At 41.6% G+C, this 20,401-nt stretch overlaps 1 protein-coding gene across 10 annotated transcripts in view; it reads left to right on the plus strand.

Annotated features, from left to right (window-relative positions):
• Window positions 1-20,401, plus strand: part of MTM1 (myotubularin 1) — a 95,524-nt gene that overhangs the window by 18,118 nt on the left and 57,005 nt on the right. For 3 of the 10 annotated variants that reach the window (XM_074323264.1, XM_074323268.1, XM_074323265.1), the window contains 3 exons: window positions 4,894-4,966; window positions 7,973-8,045; window positions 9,828-9,922. In XM_074323264.1, coding sequence (XP_074179365.1) covers window positions 4,904-4,966; window positions 7,973-8,045; window positions 9,828-9,922 — 231 coding nt within the window. In that variant the 5' untranslated portion in view covers window positions 4,894-4,903. Of the gene's footprint in view, window positions 1-2,194; window positions 2,257-4,893; window positions 4,967-7,972; window positions 8,046-9,827; window positions 9,923-20,401 lie in introns of all 10 variants that reach the window. The other 7 variants (XM_074323269.1, XM_074323273.1, XM_074323270.1 and 4 more) reach the window with 3 other exon arrangements.

Raw genomic sequence — 20,401 nt, forward strand, 5'->3', positions numbered from 1 at the left:
GTCTTCAAACTGCATTTAAGCATCAACACAGAATATGAAAACACAGTAAGTAAAATCCAAAGAGGAGGCCTGCATACCTTTCGTCGCTGTACACGGAAAGTTCAGAAGAACCACGAATGCAGGGCCATTGATCTCAGATCAGGTGACCCTGGGAACTAGAGCTCCCCTTGGAGTTTAGATTTTGCTCGTGAAGGCCCTGTGAGGTGGAGGTCCAAATCTTTTTCTAGTTCTGCTTTTAGATGTTTACAGTAGGGCAAACATGGCCTGCATGTGTTTGAAAGTGTTTACAGTTACGTCTGCTGCAGGTATTTTATGGAATCTTGTCTTTCATGGTCAACAGAGAGCGAAACAGTTTCTCAGTCTGGAAGGAAGGGCGTAGTGGAAGAGGTTTTTATACCTTAATTTGAAATGTCTGTTTCTTGGGAAAAGTGTGGAGCCTAGGGCGGAGGTGGTCAAGTTCTTTTTGGCGCAGATTGCCTCAAAGCAGCCTAAGTCACTGCTGCCCAGAGCCATCTGGCCTTGAGTTTCTTGATTAGCCCAGGGTTTGTTCTACCCTTTTTGAAAGCTTGCATGAATTTCTGGCTTAAATGAAACATTGAACAAACAGCAGTTAAGTTCTTTGGCCAAGTCTTTATTGCCCAGTTCATTCATTCATTTAACAAATACCTATTCAGTACCTAGTGGGTGCCAGCTCGGCACTGTTACAGGTGTTGGAAATGAAGCAGTAAGTAAAACGGACCAGAATCCCCGTCTGGTGGGGGCTTGTATTCTGGTGGGCAGAGGTAGACAGTAACAACAGATACCTGAAACGTGGTAGGTAAGTGGTAGGCAGAGGAGATGGAGAGGGGCAGAGAGGGAGGGAGACACAGAGGGAAAGGGGGAAGAGAGGAGGGTGGGGGACTTAGGGGGGCAGAGAGTGTGCTAGCATGAGACCACTGAGGTTAGTTGTCTTGAATTTAAGGAGAGACATGATTAAGGCCATGTTGTGACTTAAAAATTTGATGTATTAAATAATACCACCGTTATTTGTAGGGGTTTGGAGGCCCCAAAGATTGCTTGCCTAGATGAATTGAGTTTTCTTAACTATGTTTCTTAGTGTAAAAGTCCTCATCTGCTGAGCTTGAGACTAGGCATATCCAACAGGTTTTGGTTTGTTTTTTCAAAATAGAGACCACTTGGAAGCACTTTTCCCTGGGTGGAAAGGACACTGCAGTGTTGGTCAGAAGGCCCGAGGCACCGCCACTAACTCGCACTGAGCCTCGTCAGCCCCTCTAGGCCAGGGGTGTCCAAACTGCGGCCCATGATCCATTGTTAATTGGCCCACAGCAAATTCCAAAAATATATTTAGTTTACTTACATAAACCAGGTGAGACAATACATACTTCACTTCGAGTGAGTGGCCCGGCTGTTTGTGTATTTTACCGCGTATGGCCCTTGGTGAAAAACATTGAAAAAAGTTTGGACACCCCTGCTCTAGGCTTTCTTCGTCATCTTCTCTGTAATAGGGAGGATTGGCCTTAAATCACCACAAAAGGTTTTTGTTTTTTTTTTCAGGATCAAAATGATAGAAAGCTACCTTTGGTTAGAATCCTCTAATTAGCATATATATAGGGAATTCAGTTTCAATTTTCACTTTAAAGCCTTGGTAGCCCAAATTCAATGTTTTTTTAAATAAAAAGGATTAAAACTTCATCTTTAGGGGTTTGGGGCAAAATACTCTATCTATAAACAAAAGGGTCACTGACTTTTGTAAACTTCACTGTAGATTCTAATTATTATTGAACTGCGTTTAGACCAACATAGACATTTTATAGACGAAGATATGGATGAACTTTCTATATCTGATAAGTTTGAGACAGCATAGGGCCTGCACTCACCCTTCTGGTACATTTTCCTCAGCACTGCACTGCTTCCCCTGGTCCTAACGACACATGATTTTCATGTCCTTTTTAGAGAGAAGCTTTGTAACTAGGTCACCACCAGCCACGCACTATCCCTGTGGTAGTTAACTTTCTTCCTCGTACTCATAGCGTCAGGACTGATTTATAGACGAATTTGTTGCGGTGTCAGCATTCAATAATTATCCTTTCATAATTGAAAAAAATGCTAATTGTTTGTTAACACATATACCAGGCACTGTCCTAAGCTCTTCATATGTATCACTACATTCATTTTGTTCCCTATTATGTTGCAGTAAAATAAAGATAATAGCAACGTAAGGCCAGAGAAGTGACATAACCTGCCCCCGATCAAATGGTGAGTTGCAGAGTCAGATTTTGAGCATCTGTGCTTTCCAGCATCATGCTGTTCTTGCTTCTATGCATTTCAGGGATCAGTGGGAAACATTCAACAAAGAGAGGTTCACTGATGAGGTTTTACAGCCGACCTCATCATAGAATTGACCCATGTTACCCGAGCCCTTGGGTTTCTCAGATTGGTACTTGGTCCAGCTTTTAATAGTCATTGTTTCTCGTGTAACTCTAAAAATGACGGCTTTAGACATAAATATTGCATATTATAGGAGTCCGTTTATATGAAATGTCCAGGAAGGACGGACAAATCTACAGAGAGCAAATTCATGGTAGCTTAGGGGTGGGGGAATGGGGAGTGATGAGTGACTACTCATGGTATGAGGTTTCTCTTTTGGGGTGATGAAAATGTTCTAAAATCGATTGCAGTGATGGTTGCATAACTGTGGATGTACTAAAAGCCATTAAATTGTACACTCGAAAAGGGTGAGTTGTATAGTGAGTTATATCTCAGTAAAGTAGTTTAAAATAAAGGGAAAACGAGGACTTTCCTCTGTTATATTTAGTTCATTTTAAGTTGAAATTTTTAAATGAGAAGTGAAGAAAACAAGACGACTCACCTTCTTTTATGGTTTATAAACAGAAGCAGGAAGGTGAAGCCTGAGTTGACTGTATAATCCAGCATTTTAAATTTCTTCTGTTGACTTGACAGTAATAATTTAACTTGTGTGAAAACACTGACTTGTTAAAATGTTTTAAATATTACAGGATCTGATTACTAAAAATGAATTTTATATCTGTTACTGAGAAAATCCCAATATACAACCATGTTTAGTCAATAGAATAATTTCAGGGCGAAAACATCCCGACTTGCTCTATCTAGCATGTCTCATCCCTTTCACTGTCTCTGAAAATGTTGCATTATTTTGCTTAGATTCGAATTTAAGATTACAGAGATTTTTCAGGGCTGTTTTGTCTGAACTATTTTGTCTGAATTTAATTCATTATAGAGTCATTGTTCATTAATCTTTTTAAAAAGCTATTTCTAATTTTAGGTTGTGCCACGTCTTAGTAGTTTCAGGTTTTTGTAGTATCCCTTTCTGTAAAGTACCATATAGTGCCTTAATTGTTCATTTTTAAGCCTCAGCAGTAGTCCCCTAGTTCCAGTGTTCTGGGATTTGGTGAACCAATATACAAGCTAACCCCATCATGATGTTTCACAATATTGTGCATTTTGCACATAATCATTCATTTGTTAAATAGTTAAGAATGTCAGCTGTGTGCCAGGATACAGACATGACCCAAACGGATCCCCGGCCTTGCTCTTGGAGAGCTGAACTCTGGTGGTGGTGGTGGTGGGGGAGCCGAGCAGTCCTAATCTTGTAAGATTGTCCTGGCCATCTCTTTGCCACTTCATCCGGTATCTGCATCTTTACATCTCTCTTGGGCTTTACTTAAGAACTGACCGGTGCTGCGAAGCTATCACATCACTAGGTTTGTGCCAAGGTGTGTGAGGATTCTCCATGCCAGGTTTTGTTAGCAAGTGGTTGCTCTTTCAGTGAGCCTGCCAAAGAGATCCCATAAATACCAACAGTCCTTGTTGGATTGCATGTGGTGTACCTCCCTGGGACTTCATGTGTTTCTCTGTCATTAACTTTGGTAAATACACAAACCAAAGCATTGCTTAGTTTCCTGTTGTTGCTGTAATCTTCACAACTGTAAATCTTGCATTAAATGACATAGTGTATGTTCTGAGTATGATGCTTTCGTTTATGTCTGAATTGTGATAAATATGCATTATTTAAATGAAGTATATACCTTCCCTAGAAAATATGGATTAAGTCAAATCTTGCTAATTTGATTTCTATCAAATCCATGCCACTGTAAGTTGCCTCAATTTGGAGAAAACAATTCTTAAAGGGGAAAAGACTGTGAGTTCAATCGTCTACCCTTTTTATCACTCTGCTGCCTCTAAATAACCTTTAAAAATTAAGTGTGGAAATGTGAGGCCTAGAACTTAACTAAGCATTAAGTTCTTTTACATGACAATTTTTTGGCTTTATTTATTTATTTATTTGTTTATTTACTTTTTTTAATTAGTTTCAGGTGTGCAAAACAATACAATAGTTAGACATTTATCATTTATATCCCTCACACAGTGATAACCCCCCTCCCCCATCTACTACCCCTCTGACATCGCACACAGCCATTACATTTCCACTGTCTCTATTCCTAATGCTGTACTCCGCTTCTTATAATTTTATATATATATATATATATATATATATATATATATATATATATATATATATATATAAAATTATAATTGACAATTTGAATGCTATGAGGAAAGTGTCCAGGGATATCTATGTGCTGTCTGCCGCTGAGCTCCCCCATCCATGCGTGCTTAGCTGCTGTTCTGCGTTCTTCCATAATGCCCTGCACCTTTAGCAGAGCTCCGTCACATGACCTGTGCTGTGCTTCTTCCTATGTGTGTGTCATTCCCACTGGAGACTACTGTGGAAATAGGGCCTGGGAAGTGTTGTACCGTTGATTTTCAATTGCAATATTTAAATATCAGGTGTCACATATGTTTGGCATTTCGTACAATTCAGTTGATATTAAATGTTGTCTTTCTTGGTAGAATTTCCAGTATGGCTTCTGCACCAACTTCTAAATATAATTCACACTCCCTGGAGAATGAGTCTATTAAGAGGGTAAGTTGAGTTTTCAGATTTAGCCTATCTCTTTCTCTGTATTTCTCTTTTCATAGTTGAATATTAGGTGGTTATTTTGGGTTTATTGAATTCATAATTTCATTATTCATTCACATACTATAAATATTTCAATACATGTGGTTTTATTTATAATTGTACCTTGTTCTAGAAAAGACAGATTACCTTATATGTGTTACATGAGTTTTGTTTGTAAATCCTTTCACATAACTTCATTTTTGAGAACCTCTGTCTTGTGAATTTTACATTTGAGGTAGTAGACAATTCCTTGCCCCTGAAAGTTTTCTGAAAGAGATATTGGAAGGCCAAAGCCCACTGAGAAGCCTTCCTAAATATTGGCATTATTTTCTAATTATGATGATAAAATAGTTACTTCACCAAAACTAACGCTAACAGAAAATGGTTCAAAGTATTGAGGAGAAAACTGTGTAATTAAAGGGAGATTTTAGAACGTATATTGAAAGGAAGGGGTGAAATTAAAATAAGCTTTATCCGTGGCCCTTTAATCTTTTGATACATATTCCCAATTATCCAGCAGAAGGTGAATTGGCACTCCCACTGGCAGTGTAGGGAGATGCCCATGCAATCAGAAGGGAGCAAACTGGTGTGTTTTAATTTGTATTACTCTGATTACTAACGAGGTTGGCCTTTTTAAAAAAGTAGACATCATGTGTTTATTGTCCATTTGTATTTCTTCTGTGAAGTGGCTGTTCGCGTGCTTTGCCTATTTGCCTTTGGGGTGTTTGGGGGGATTCTCTTTTATTGATTTATAAGTATTTCTTATATATTATAAATAACTCTTTATAATATACAAGTCTTTGTCCTAGTTATTTTCTTTGTTTTTTTATTGCCTGTGTTCCCTGAGCTGTATACTGCATCTTTGTGGCTTCCTTATTTTATAAGTGGAAGTTTCTATTAATACCTTTTATTCCCCTTTACCTTTTTCTTTTTCACTTAGTTTATTGTCGGCCTTTTAATGATAGTTATAGTATTTTGTTTTGTTTTGAAAGTCACGGGTTTAAAGTTTTTATGTAATCATGTCTATCCATTTTTTCCTCTATATTTTCTGCTTTTGGTTGTCATGTTTACAAGGACCTTTTCATCCCCAAGATTACCTAAGTGTTTATTGTATATTAGTAATGTTATGGTACAAGGATCAGTTCTAAACACAAGAGTAGCTTCAAGAAGGTAATTCTTCAAGAAGGTAATTATAAGTCCTTGTGTCATATTAACATAAAGTATATCTTATGTTAATTCCATGTTATCCTGTGTTAATCAAACATTGGTTTCCCTTATTTTGTGGTGGAATTATGCTCCCTTCTGACCCAGAACTGTGGTACTCGTATTTGAAAGGTATACTGAATATTAAATTTGCTCGTTATCCTTGTTTTTTAGTTAGTACGAGGCAGTGCTAAAGGATGATGGTAATTTTTTTCCAGTTTTATTATTTACATAAGGTGTGTGGTTTTGCTCCTTCCTGAGGAAGGCATTCCTGGCTGGGGACAATTTGTCTTGCCCTCCTGGTTTAAAATGCTTAGCTTACAAGTGCTAAAACATACTGAAAATTGGCTAGGAATTTTTATTTTGTGCCCAAATTTTAAAAAAGATACAAACATTAAAAAAACAGCTTATATTTTACCTAAATACACAATTCGCATTTCTCTTGTTTGATAATACTTTACATTTGCATAGCCCTTGATAATTCACAGATGTGTGCTTGTGTGTTTGATTTCACTTAATAGTCACAGAACCCCTTTGAGGGAAGTTTTCACACATGAAATGATTGCAGTGTGACTTTGGAAATCAATTAGAAAAAAGTGAATGAAAAGTAATGCTGAAAAAACTCTTGGCCCAAACAGACGTTCACGATGGTGCTTCACACGCCCTGCCATGGACACGGGCAGCCCATCAATTGGTGCAGCTCCACTAGGGCAGCTGAATAGACTGAGAGACACCTTTCCAGGCATCCAGCTCACCATGGCCAGCTGTGGCAAGTTAGACTCCCAGAACTCCCCGGGCGAGTGAGTACTTGCCTGATTGGGAGAACCACTGTGGCCATTGAAGGAGGCACAGTGAATACCTCTAGAGCCAGGAGACTTAGAGACAGTACAGCGATGGGAAGGACTTGTCTAGATGGTTCCTATGGCCCTTGTCAGCTCCAAAGTTCAATGACAGACCACCCTTTCCTCTTACCAAGTTACCTATGTTAGGAAGGATCCTAGTAAAATAAGAAACCCAATATGTACTAACGGCTCTTTTCTGGCATTGTAAACGGATTCTGTGATTACTGTTGCTCAGTTAAGTCCCCATTGAAAGAAGTTTTCATTCCTACTCTTAACAAAAGATAAATGACTAAATGTTTACTATGAAAAAAAGCTGTCACAGCATACATGTAGCCATAGAATATACTTAATATTTACTTTATATCATTTTCCTGAATGCTGTGAACTGGAAAGTGCTTAGAAGGGGTGTTTAAAACTTAATATAAATGAGAAACAGAAACTCATAGACACAGACAATAGTTTAGTGGTTACCAGAGGGTAAGGGGGGTGGGGGGTGGGAGATGAGGGTAAGGGGGATCAAATATATGGTGATGGAAGGAGAACTGACTGGGTGGTGAACACACAATGGGATTTATAGATGATGTAATACAGAATTGTACACCTGAAATCTATGTAATTTTACTAACAATTGTCACCCCAATAAATTTAATTTAAAAAAAAGAAAGAAAAGATGAAAAAAAACTTAATATTATTAAACAGTGTGCTAACATTATTGGCAGACTACATGTGAACACAGCTGATGAATTTTGAGGGTAAGTTGTATTTTTCAGTTGTTTGAATTTTCTGTGCCAATGTTCTCTAATGGCAAATCTCTGTCTAATTTTTTTCTTTGAAAGGTGTATTTCTGGTCGGTTTTGTGCCAGGTCACTTAAAAGCATGTGCAAATATAATGTCCTTACTTCTGATGCCACTGTTTCGTTTCCAGACTTCTAGGGATGGAGTTAATCGGGATCTCGCTGAGGCTGTTCCTCGACTTCCAGGAGAAACTCGCATTACTGGTAAGGGTCCTATGGAGTTAGGATTTGCATCACTTGATGAGAGGTCCAGCAGGATGAGCTGGCTTCAATCCCTCATACTCTTTAGAAGTCAAGTTGAAACAAATAGGCTAGCTTTGTTTAAAAGTGTTCATGTAGAGAGAACTTTCTGTGTTAGTTTCTTAATCAAAGAGTTCTTTCAACAGCTTCACGCTCTCCAGGAGAGTGATATATTTTTCTCTGTACCAAAGACAGAATTATTTTGGAAAAAAAAAACAATGTGTATTATCTCTTGAAAGTATCTTATTAGAGCGATAAGCTCTTATGGTTTGAGGTTATAAGAACAAAACGTTATTAAGGTTTTCCAGTCTGTGAGGTACACTTTAACACGGTCAAGTTAAAGGTTTAAAGTCTCAGTATTCTCTTTTGTGGAATATAGGAGACCACATTGCTTTAAAATATTTTTCTTTTGCCAGATAACTGAAGTTAGTAATGTTGATGTAACAATTTGATTGTTGGCTTAATGTTTCATGATAAATTCCTATTAAGAGGATGGTATCGATTTTCGAAGGACACGATCATTGTGGCTTAAGACTACAGAAGCATCTGACAGCTTCTAAGCCCAGGGCCGATGTTACGGACTTTCACATTTTACATTAGGGTCGACCCCTCCTCTCATTCCCATGTATTTGGAGATGATACAGTTCCCACTGTTTCAGGGAACCTTTTGGTTTATTGACTCCGTTCTGGGTTGTTTCGCTTAAATGGCTCAGACATGGTGCTAATTAGATTAAGGTCATAGATATGGTGCTTTTGTGAATTAGTTAGCCACGCACCACGCAAAACTATTCTAAGTCCACAGACTTGCACGCATGACCCCCAGTCTTGAAAAAGAAAACATCCTGATTTCTGGATAAGAGTGAAGAGGGTAGCTGCTTTTGGTGATCTTCATGTATGAAGTTTTGGTGCTCTGCTCAGTGCCAGAACCTTAACTGACATGTAGTAACTGATTGAATTAGCATGAGGTAGCCTTACTGGGTAGTTTTCATTTAGCACCTGAGGAGAAAGGAATTTCAAACTTGTTTAAAAAAATGAAAAGCCATTAACACATTCAAAAACATTCTTGGAAGATAAGAGAAAGATATATTTTTATATCAAATTAGCTCTGCTAATTTAGTTTCTCCTTATGTTTCAGCCTATCAAAGATGTAGTAGCCTCTTGCCCATCTGTTTTATATCATTTAAATGTTTGAAATGAATCTAGTGAAACTCTTGTCTGCACTATTAAAAGAGAAAGCGTAGACTCTAGAAACAGCTCTACTGCTGACATTCATTTATCAAAAACATCACAATGTTTGTGTGATTAGAGGTTGGTAGACCTCAAGCCCTATCTGGTGGTTAGTCCATGAGACTGTCCTACGGGAATTGTCACCCTCTAGTTGAAGTAGCTCACGTTACCTTGGTAACCCCCTGAGGGTAGCAGCAGCAGTACCCTCATTCACTTCTGCTTTCCAGCTGTTTTCCCCTTGCCCCAGGCAGTGACGGCATTGTGGGCAAGCTCAGGGCGCTCATGCCTGGAGGTGACATGTGGCCCCAGTAGTCCCCTCACGGCCCCACTGGACCCAGGCCCCACTTGACCTAGCATGGTAATGCAGAAACATTGCCAGTGCTTGCTTTCAACCTTTGCAGTGATTTTTTTTTTACTGTAGTTATTCATAGCCAAATAGTTTATATTAAATTAGTGCCATTTGTTGTGTATCTTGGTATATATTTCCATTATTTTAGGGTACTTTTTTTATCTTAATAGACAAAGAAGTTATTTACATATGTCCTTTCAATGGCCCCATTAAGGGAAGAGTTTACATCACAAATTATCGCCTTTATTTAAGAAGTTTGGAAACGGTAAGTAGAATCTAAGACCATAAAGATGACCCTAATTGTTAAAGATAATGCTAAACTGTTTCTCTTTTCCCTTGCAAGATTGACTGTGGATCAGATTAACATGGGGGATATATTTGCTGCTCAACTCTTGATTTTTGGCTTATGCAAAGCTTATTTAGCACTAACACCTGTGTATGTAGGACTAGAGTGAATTAAAAAAATAAGTTTTGTCTCGCATAGTAGTGGGGAGGGGTTGGTAACTACCCATTTGCTAGTTTGGAGAAGCTAGGCCTAGGACAGTGGTTCTTTAGCAGATGCACAGAGAAAAACCACTTGTGGAGCTTAAAAACACGACAGATACCCTAGATGTATTGCATCAGAACACCCAGGCCTGTGGTTCAGGCACACATGTAAGTTTTAAAACTTCACAGAGAAGGATGCTGATGTGAATCCCTTGTTCAGACTCACTGCTCTAGAACTTTCCAAGTGTTCAATTACAAAGCACCAGCGAGCAGTTTAGAACTAGGCTGACTATGGTGTGGCCTAGTGCCCCTCTACTTTTTCATTCCATGGCGATATCCCTTTGGTAGAACAGTGAGGTGGAGACGACATGCTCCAGAAGGGAGAGAAGGTGTGAGTAGCCCTGTGGATGTCACAGAAGGACCTGTGCTAAATGTGGTGGGTCACCGTTGCCTGGGCTGGCCTGAAGGAACAGCTCTGTTTTGATGAGATGGACCAAGGAGGGGTAAAAAGGTCCAGGGTACATGGAAGAGAGCCCAACAGAAGCTTGTGCACAGGAGACATCGAGAGTGTTGAGAGAATCTAGCTTTTGTTTTATTGCTGTTACTCTGCAATTTCTTCAAGATGGTTGTAGTCTAGATTGGTTTGCATCTTTTGATTTTTTTTTTTTATGTTCAGCATTGTGTCAAAATTCTGAAAACTGCTATGTATTACTCCTATTGCCTTAGCTGTGGAAGCCCATTTCTATAGTGTTTATAGACCCACAGGGTCCTGAGATGGGGATTTTATTTATGTGAATCTATTCGGGCCCCTAAATCAGAAAGGAACCAAACAAATGTTCTAGTTTTTCCAAAATGCCGAAGGAGAGTCTGCGAATTAACAGAGCAGTGTGAGCTAGATGTCAACCCTTGACCACAATTGGCAACAGTTCTAGAATTAATCATTTAAACAGATGATTTTTAAGTACCTAGGAAAGAAAGAAACCATTGGGAGTGTTATTCATCTTGCCTTGATTAAATCAAGGCGTATGAGAGACCCCGGCAAAGAATCATGGGCTGAATGGTGGCGGTACGCTTAGGTGGAGTTTTAGACTGTGTACGACAGGCTTGACGCCAACCAGGAAGGGTGGTCATTCATGTTTTGCACTACGGGCCCTTCATTTCCAGCATATCTAATGCCGTGCACATGAGCATGTAGAAACCATGTGTGTCCAATATGTGAAAAACACCTGACTAGCCAATGCACTAGATGACCGAATCCGGCTTTGAAATGATCTCAGTCGGCGAGGATATTGGCGTGAAACGAATAAGATGAAGTTTAGTGTAGATAACATTTACTTCATAGAAACGACTTGTGTCCACAAAGGTCAATAAAGGATGGAGGGGGTCTGTCTTAATGGGGGCGAAGCTTATTTGGTCCAGTGATTGGACATGATTGACTAAAAAGTGAAAAGACCTGTAGGCTGAACTAACAAAAATATAATAACGGCCAGATGAAATGAGACGGTAGTCCCATCTGAAGCGTGTGCAAATCGAGGTGCCACATTTTACGAGGGACATTGACAAACTAGAGAGAGTTTCAAACAAAGGAAACTGCAGGAGGAGTCATGATTGAAATAAATGTTTGCCTTGGATCTGAAGAAAAGAAGATGAAGGGAGACATGATAGCTGTCTTGGAATATTTGAAGTGCCTTCTGTGGAGCAGGGGTTAGACTCATTCTTTGCAGCTGTCAAGGGCCAAATTGGGACAGATTGAGAGACTTTATGCTAATGTATGGGAGAATCATCAAAAGTTAGAATTAAAACAAGTGTTACGGTGCCTTTCACCTCTGAGACTCAGCTCGTTGACCAGCCACACGTGCCTGCTTCTGTTTTATGCTAACACTGATGACAAACTGGGGAAATTATTTCAACTATGGTGCAACAACAAGATTATGTATCTTGTCTGATCTCAACAACGTAAAACAAACAAAAACTGTCTGTAGAAAAGAGGCCGGAAGGAAATCCACCAAAAGTTTTAGTACTTGGGATATTTGGAGAGTCCAATTGGGCATGCTTTGTTTCCTCCTTTCCACTTGGAAGGAGCATGTATTCCTTTAGTAATTAGGAGAGCACTTAGCAAGCTTTACTTTGTTCTTATATGGCACTCTAGAAGGTGGGTATTAGTGCTGAATGGGTGAATGAAATGCCCGTTGGACACTGACCACCAACTTTTTTCTTCTTCCACTAAGTATTACATGAACATTTTATCAATTTGCCACAACATTTAGTCCAAGTATAAAAGCAAGCAGCTAATGGCAGAAACCATATAAGGAAAGCCATTCAAGTCGTTATGCAGAAGCCTAAAACGTCATCATGATAGTGTTTCTTACTTACTTCAAGTCCCAAATAAGAACATTGATTGTGGATTCTGCTGCAAAATGTGACTTTTGTGTTTGCGTTTGACAAAGAGCTAACATCTCACTGGCATTTTGAAGTGGACACCTGTTTGTTTCAGGTATGTAAACACTGCAGTGGAAGTGTGGTCCGACTCAGAATCCACTCTCCAAGCACAGGGGTCGTTTCCTTAGATTGGCACAGGGGTCTTCTTCCACCTGGCCCTCCTTCATGGTCTTGCCCTGCACGCTGCCTCTGGAGTGGTCTTCCTTAGAACGAAGCTGACCAGCTTACTTCTCAGTTCCAGAACTCTTGGTGGCTCTCGATTGCCCATAGAATAAAATCCCCTCTCCTTTATATGGAATAAAAATCCTTCTGACTTGTCTTTCCATGTCTCCCAGACTTTTCTCAAACTACACAAACCCTTTTGCCAACATACGAGGCCCTGCTGTGCCTCTGTACCTCGCATGTGCTGTTCTCACTGTATCGGAATGCCCTTTCAGAAGCCACTGTTCATTCTTCAGATTCCACCTCAAAAATCATGTCCTCTCTGAAGCCTTCTCCAGCTTCCCTTGAAGTAATCACTCCCTCTTTGTGTCCTCACAGCCCTTTTTCCAGATGTCTACCTTAACACTTATTATGAAACCTGACCTGGCCACCCTATCTAAATTTGTAATACCCCTCCCAACACTTCCTCTTCCCCTTCCATGTTTATTTGTTTCTTCTGAGCACTTGCCACTACCTCTAATTTTATATATGTTACTGCTTCATCTTATTCCTTATCTGCCTGAGGACAGGGATGCTTGTCTGTCCTTTCACTGGTGTCCCCTCAGCACTTAGGACAGAGCCTGGCACATGAAGGTGCTTAACCAGGAATGCTATCTCACTTCTGTGCTCTTTGTCTGTGGTTGTAACTCAGGGTGAGTCTTTTTGGTCCTCTGTGCCTAGCTAGCAGTGTCCAGTAGACAGGAGGTGTTCAGTAAAAGTGTATTCAACGAGGAACTCAGGAGAGAACAGGCCTCATCACTGTGGCTTGACCTCAGTGTGGACCCTACCAAATTGTGGTACCTTGAAGACCCAGAGCCACCTTTTGACCTTGAGGGTGCTCAGAAATTTGGCTCGCAGTTGATCTTGTGAGTCCAGTAGGGGCGACTTAGGCATGTAAGGCATGGTAATCTGGTAGACTACCACGGGGAGCAGTGCTTCCAGATTCCCTTCCAGGAACACTCTGGGTTCAGGTGCTATCTATAGAGGATGAGAAAGCCAGATTAACCCTCTGACCATTCATGCATTCATCTCTTTATTCCAACAACATTTGGCAAGTCCCATGGTGAATCTAACGCCATGCGAGGTCACTGATGTGGAGATGAGTAATTGGGGTATAATGGGGCACAGCCTGCAGCGATTGCATAATGCTGTGAGGTTACAAGGGAGAGCATGAATAACCATGTGATGAGTCAGACAATGCTTTATAGAGGAGGTGATATTTGAACTGCGTCTTCAAGAATGGTAACCATTTCCTGGACAGGAGGGAGAGAGGGAGGAGCATGTCAGGTAAAGACTTTCCACATCCCATGTATAACCATGTGGAAAAATACCATGTACTGCGGAAATGGCTAAGTGATCTGTTGGAACTGGAATATAGAGGGGAGCGGGAAGAGTGGGGAATAGGAGACAAAGCTGTATGCACGTTACATGCAGAACAACGTAACAGAAGTGTATTTCGGGAAGAGAAGTCAGGTGGCAGCGTGTATGATGGATTAGGGAAGGGGAGACTGGAGGCAAGAAGTTACTTTAGCTTTCCAGGTAAGCAGTCAGGGCCTAACGTGGTCATAGTTGGATGCAAAGGAGGGAACAGCCGTGAGAGATTCAGGAGGGTTTGTGGTGGTCGTTGGAGGTGGGAGTTGAAGGAAAGACTCGAGTAGAGAATGATTCCTGTGATTTTTTGGGCTTGAATGGTTGGAGCTGCTCCCAGCCATCGAATTAGACATTACAGGAGAAGGAATGTGTTGGAGATAAGCCCCCAGGGAATTAAGTCTGAATGTGTGGACTTACAGCTGTCCAACTACCAGGTGGAAATGACCCAGAAGCAGTCAGAGACGTGACTCTGAAGCTTCCAAACGTATTAGCATATCACTGTTGGGAAAACTGTGTACATGCACGAGATTACCCGCTAAGAATATGTGACCAAAAAAGAGATGTGGGCTGAGGAGAGACCCCTAGAGGGCATGAACATTTTTCCACGGTGGGGAGAGAAAGAAGAGTCACTGGAGAAGAGAAAGAAGCCACAGTAGAAAAATCTCCTGAGAGAAAGCTTTGGTGGAAGTCATTAGAAGAGAAAAATCTGAAGAAGAAAGGGAGCATGGTGTGAAATGTTGCAGAGTTCGGTACAAAGAAAGAATGAACAGGGGCCATGGAACATGGCCATTAGGAGGCACTGGGAACCCCGGGGAGAACAGATTGTATAGTGACAGGAGTCTGATTGGTCTCTCTTCGTTCTCCTTCTATCTCCTGGTGGAAGGTTTGCCAGCACCGAGGCCTCAGCACACTTCTCTCTATTCATTCTTTGCCACATGCCTTCCTCTATCCCCTGGCTTCAGTCCCTTCTCTACAGACAACATTGTTAACAAAGCTTCTTGAGTTTACCGCGTCGTTTCCCACACTCTCATCCCACCTGACCACAGCTGACAGGCAAAGCAGACACTACCCCAGCACATGCCCTAGTCCTCCCATGGCTCTGGTTTCTAGTGCTGACCTTTCTTCTGACCCCCGTTTCTCATATCTTCCTGCTTGCTGGAGATCCCTTGACTTTCCACCTGGCATCCCAGAGGCCAACCAAGCCCAGATTCTTCAGCTCTTTCTCCCTTCCCGGTCAGTTCCTTCTTCTGGCTGTTCTTGTTTCTCTTGATGGTGCTACTTTTCTTCCTGTTACCCTGGGGTCACCTCTCTCTTGCCCTTCTCTCTCCTTTGCAGTCTTCTTCACATTCACCCAATTCTTTCTAGTCCTGTTGCTCCACTCTAGTCCAAGGTCTTATCAGCAACTGTCTCCCAGGCATTCTCGCTAGCTCCGAAAGGCATGCTTACATTCTTGTCATTGCCCTGCTCAGAAACTCTGTGGCCCCTTTCCTCCCTCATTTCAGATTCCTTAGCTAGGTATTTACATCCTCTGCAACCCACCCCTAACTCATCAGCCCTAATGCATCATACACGCTGCAACCCGACTTCTCTTCCTGAAATACACGTCTGCTATGTCGTTCTCCATGTAACGTGCATACAGACAGCCTCGTCTCCTCCCATCCCCCACTCCTCCCTCTCCCCTCTATATTCCAGCTCCAACAGATCGCTCAGCCTCACCCCACATTCTGACTCAAGTCACTACTCACTTTCCTACAAGCCCTATGCTTTCTCCCCTCTGGAATTTCCTTCAAGCCATTTCCTCCACCTAGGACACCAGTCATACCACCACCACTCCCACACACACACTTTAAAAACTTACTTTGAAATATTTAAGATAAGAAAGTTTATAAAGGATAACATAAGCATCTGTGGGTCCACCACCCAGCTGAGGAACTCCCATCTCCCCTTCACTCCCGAGGTAACGGCCATCTGAAAATTGGGATTTCTCGTTCCTGGTCATTCCACACACCCAGTTTTAAAATTGAATGGAATATAGGAACTGTGTAGGACGCTAAAGGAATGGAGGCTTTTCAGCCTTCGGAATAAGCAGATGACAACCCTTGGTAGTATAATTTGGTTCTCGGATTGACTGCTGATGAGATGGGAAACGCATCGAGTATACAGTTTTCGTTTTCTGATGGTAAGTCGGAATTAGTACGTTCTTCCTGGATGAAATTCAAGGAGAAATTTGTTGTTAGGATTTTTCTCTAAAAGATAGGAACATAGTGATTCAGTTCTTCAGGTAGAGTATCACCCACAGAGTCTTCAATACCGTTCAAGGGCCTCTATAAAGACAGAACACATGTCAAGTTTTATCCATTCAAGGTATTTCTATGAGGAACTGGATCAGCAGGGTCTCTTTCCTTTGCTTTTTGATGGTTTACCAGTGCAGAGGCAAGGGCTGGAAATTTGAGATGGCTGGATGGCCTGCATGTCCATCAGACTCTCTCAGGTATCTGGTTCTGAAATGAGCTTTGGACAGGTGCTACGCTACGTAGGCATCATGCCACCAAAGAGCTGGACATCTAATAAATGTGGCAGCACTTAGGTTCCATAATGTCTCTAATTGGCTGCAATTGCAGCTATACGCCTTGGACCCCACCCAGAAGGGAGGCAAAGTTAACCTCCCATTGTGGACATTTCAAAGCCAGACCTGTATTCTTTCCCAGAGGGAAGCCGCGCCCACTTCATTACAAGCGTGAACAGAGAGGATTCCTATAGTTTTCAGGAAAATGCACGGAAAGCTTTTCAAGACTGTTCTTTTTTTAGGTTCTTCTGTCTCGTGGATTTGGTACGTCTTTTCATTTTAAAGGAGGTGAAATAATGTTAAAAAGACTAGAATAATAAAACAGCCTAGTTGTGTCTTAGGTAAGAATATCAGTGGGAACATAAAATCCATACTATAGGGATTCTTTTAAACTTTAGTCTTGAATCATCTCCTTATATTGCTGCTGCAAAACGAATGCTGTTTTGGGGTTAAAACAATTCCTATTAATACTCTAGGTCCCCCTTGCCCCTTGTTGTCGTACCATTCCCAATTTGTCAGTTCCTAAATTTGAGACCCTGGGGGCTACTGAGCTCTGCTGAAAGTTGAAAGTCACATAGTGGATTTAATTATTTCCACTACAAGTTCAGGCTTTCAGGCCCCAGATAGGGTCCCATTGCTGCTTTGGCAATTCTTCTAATCTCAAATTGACTTCTCGTTACATCCCCCATCGCATCAATGAGAAATCCTCCATGTTCATTAGCTGATCGAATCTCTTGCTGTGTTGAAAAGTTACAAGTCGTCCTCATGGAGCTCCCATAAAATTCCCCTCGTTACCTGATGATGTCTCTTTTCACTCATCCTTTCCTCATCCTCTCCCACCTGAGAGGAAGGAACTAGACGTCTTAGCCAGAGCAAACCCCTCTACTTGAGCTTTTCTCCTTTCATTGCTTCTGGAGCCTCAGTACCCCACCGTTCTTCTGTGTTTTACATTTGTGGTGTTCATTGCCTCCTCCCCTGTCTCCACCCCTGCAGACCTGCTCTAATGTCTTTATTTTAAAGCACCTTCTTGTATCCCTGCTCCCACCTGATACTACCATCCTCTTTCTTCCCCTTCTTTGCCAGATTTCTTTTAAAAAATTAGTCCACACATGCTGCTTGCACTTCCAGACTACTAACTCCTTTACTTCTTGTGGTCTGGCTTCTATTCCCTATTGTAGTTAGGCTTTCACTGCTCAATTCCAGTGGCCTTGGTTGAGTCCTCAACTTTTTAATTTCTCTGCAGCTGTGGATATTTGTTGATTACTCCTTCCTTTGTATTTTTCTGCACACGTTCTTGACTCTTTCACTTCTTTCTGCCTTTTGCCTTTATTACAGTTCATTTTTTCCTCCCTACATCCTTACTGTATATTTCCCCAGAGTTCTGTCCTCACCCTCATCTTTCTACATTGTCAGTTGCTTTCCAGTTCCATGGCTCCAGCTCCAAACTTTCATTTTTAATTTATTGACTATTTGAGAGCCTGCCATGTGTCAAGCACTGTGCCAGGATTTAGTGGTGCACACAGCAGACACAGTCTTTCCCTCATGAAGCTTTACTTCTGATGAGACTGGCAGACATTAATCAGATAACCTCACCAGTATATGAGGTGTGATCAAAAAATACAGGGAATGTTTAAAAAATGTTATTACAGTAAAAGACACATTGTCATTAATCTCCCTCAAAATACTCCCCCTCACTTCAAACACACTCGTCCCATCCTTCTTGACACTTTCTGAAGCAGTTCTGGAAGTCCTCTTTCATGAGTGTCTTTAGTTGCGCTGTCATGGCTGCCTTGGTGTCCTGAATTGATTCAAAATGTTTCCCTTTCATGGTCATTTTGACTTTGGGGAAGAGCCGTAAGTCACACGGTGACAGATCCGGGGAATAAGGTGGATGAGGACACACTGTAATGTTTTTATTTGACAGAAATTGCCATATACCAGAAGCGATGTGTGACATGGAGCGTTGTCATGATGAAGGATAAAATAAAGACACTCACGAAAGAGGACTTCCAGAACTGCTTCAGAAAATGGCAAGAATGATGGGATAAGTGTGTTCGAAGTGAGGGGTAGTATTTTGAGGGGGATTAATGGCAATGTGTCTTTTATTGTAATAGATTTTGTATTGAAACATTCACCATATTGTTTGACCACACCTCGCAGTAAGCTGTGGTAAGTGTTGCGTAGGAGTAGTACAGGGATGCAGCAGTTTGAGGAGCCTGCACGATTGTCCTGTGACAATGAGGCTTCACCCTTGGTCTGAGGAATGAATAGGAGTCATCTAGATGCTGGGCAGGGGCTGAGTTGGAGAGAATAAGCTGAGAGAACAGCACATGGGAGGTCCTGAAACCAAGAGGATCATGAAAAGATGTCAGTGTGGCTGGGTGGGGCCAGGGGGAATGGCCAGAGATGAGCAGGAGAGGTGGGTGGTGGCCAGGTGATATAGATTCCACGGACTGCTAAGGATTTAGTTGTTTAGAGGTAAGCAGTGAGAAGCTTCAGAAGTGGTTTAAGCAGAGGAATGATAGCATCAGAGTTACTTTTGTAAAAGATCACCCCAGCTGCTGTGTGGAGGGCAGATGGGAAGGGGAGCAAAGAGACTGCTGTGCTTTTTTCAGTGGTCCAGAGAAGTTGCTGGTAGAGTTGGAGAGGTTGACAGATTCGAGATCGACTTAAGAGGTAAACATGGGAGGTTGGCTTAAGGATAATGGAGCAGAGGAGGTCAAGGATGACTCCTAGGTTTCCAGCTTTGGTCACTGGATGGATGGAGTGCCAGCCACGGAGATAGGAAGATGGAATTCAGAGAGAGACACAGCATGTGTTTAATTCTTGACATTATGAATTTGAGGGGCCATTGGGATCTCTTCCAGTTCTGTATTTCCAGCTGCCTCCTGGCTCTGTACTTGAGTCATTTATCATAACTTCAAACCTAGTGCGTCTAAAATGGACAAATGTTAATCTTTCTCCAAAACCCCCTCTTATGTTCTTCACATCTCTTGGTGGGATACCGTTGTCCCAGACACTTGAGTCTAATCTGAGTTATCTTTGATTCTTCCCCAGTAGCTCATCTTCTATTGCCTTCCACCTCGGTCACTCTCCACTTTCAGATCCTTGTAGCCTCTCACTTGCACAAAAACATTAGTTTCCAGGATTCCAAAGAATGAGTGGAGAATGCTCAGTGCTCCTAGCTTCGTAAACCGTCAATCTGTCATTGACTTCCTCTTCTCCAAACACATTCCATGGGACACAGTCACACTGATCCAAGCCCTGCGGTACTCCCCTGGGAATTCCCCTGCTACCCTATCTTAAACCCGGCCCACTTAAAAAAAATAAAAATTAAATTCCCATGCTTTTCCCCATGTGTAGCTGATGTCACCGTTACCTGTTTATGGCATTCTCTAGCTGCTATATTTGGTTTTTTAAGGATCATCTTGAATGTGACCTCCACCACAGAAACTTCATGTGACCCAATCAATAGGGAATTGTCTTGCCCTCCTCTGACCTCTTGGTCCACTTTGTCTGGACCTTTTTTCTGGCTCTTGGCACTTCCACCCTAGCATTGTGGCTATTTGGGTACATGTGTCTTGTCTTGTAGGCTGAGCCTTGAGCTCCGTGAGGGCAGTGTCCGCATCTTATTTAATCTCCATGGTCCCTAGTGTCTAGTACAGTTTCTGTTAGTATACA

The sequence above is a fragment of the Rhinolophus sinicus genome, chromosome X, assembly GCF_036562045.2.
Source record: "Rhinolophus sinicus isolate RSC01 chromosome X, ASM3656204v1, whole genome shotgun sequence".
NCBI classification, from domain to species: Eukaryota; Metazoa; Chordata; class Mammalia; order Chiroptera; family Rhinolophidae; genus Rhinolophus; species Rhinolophus sinicus.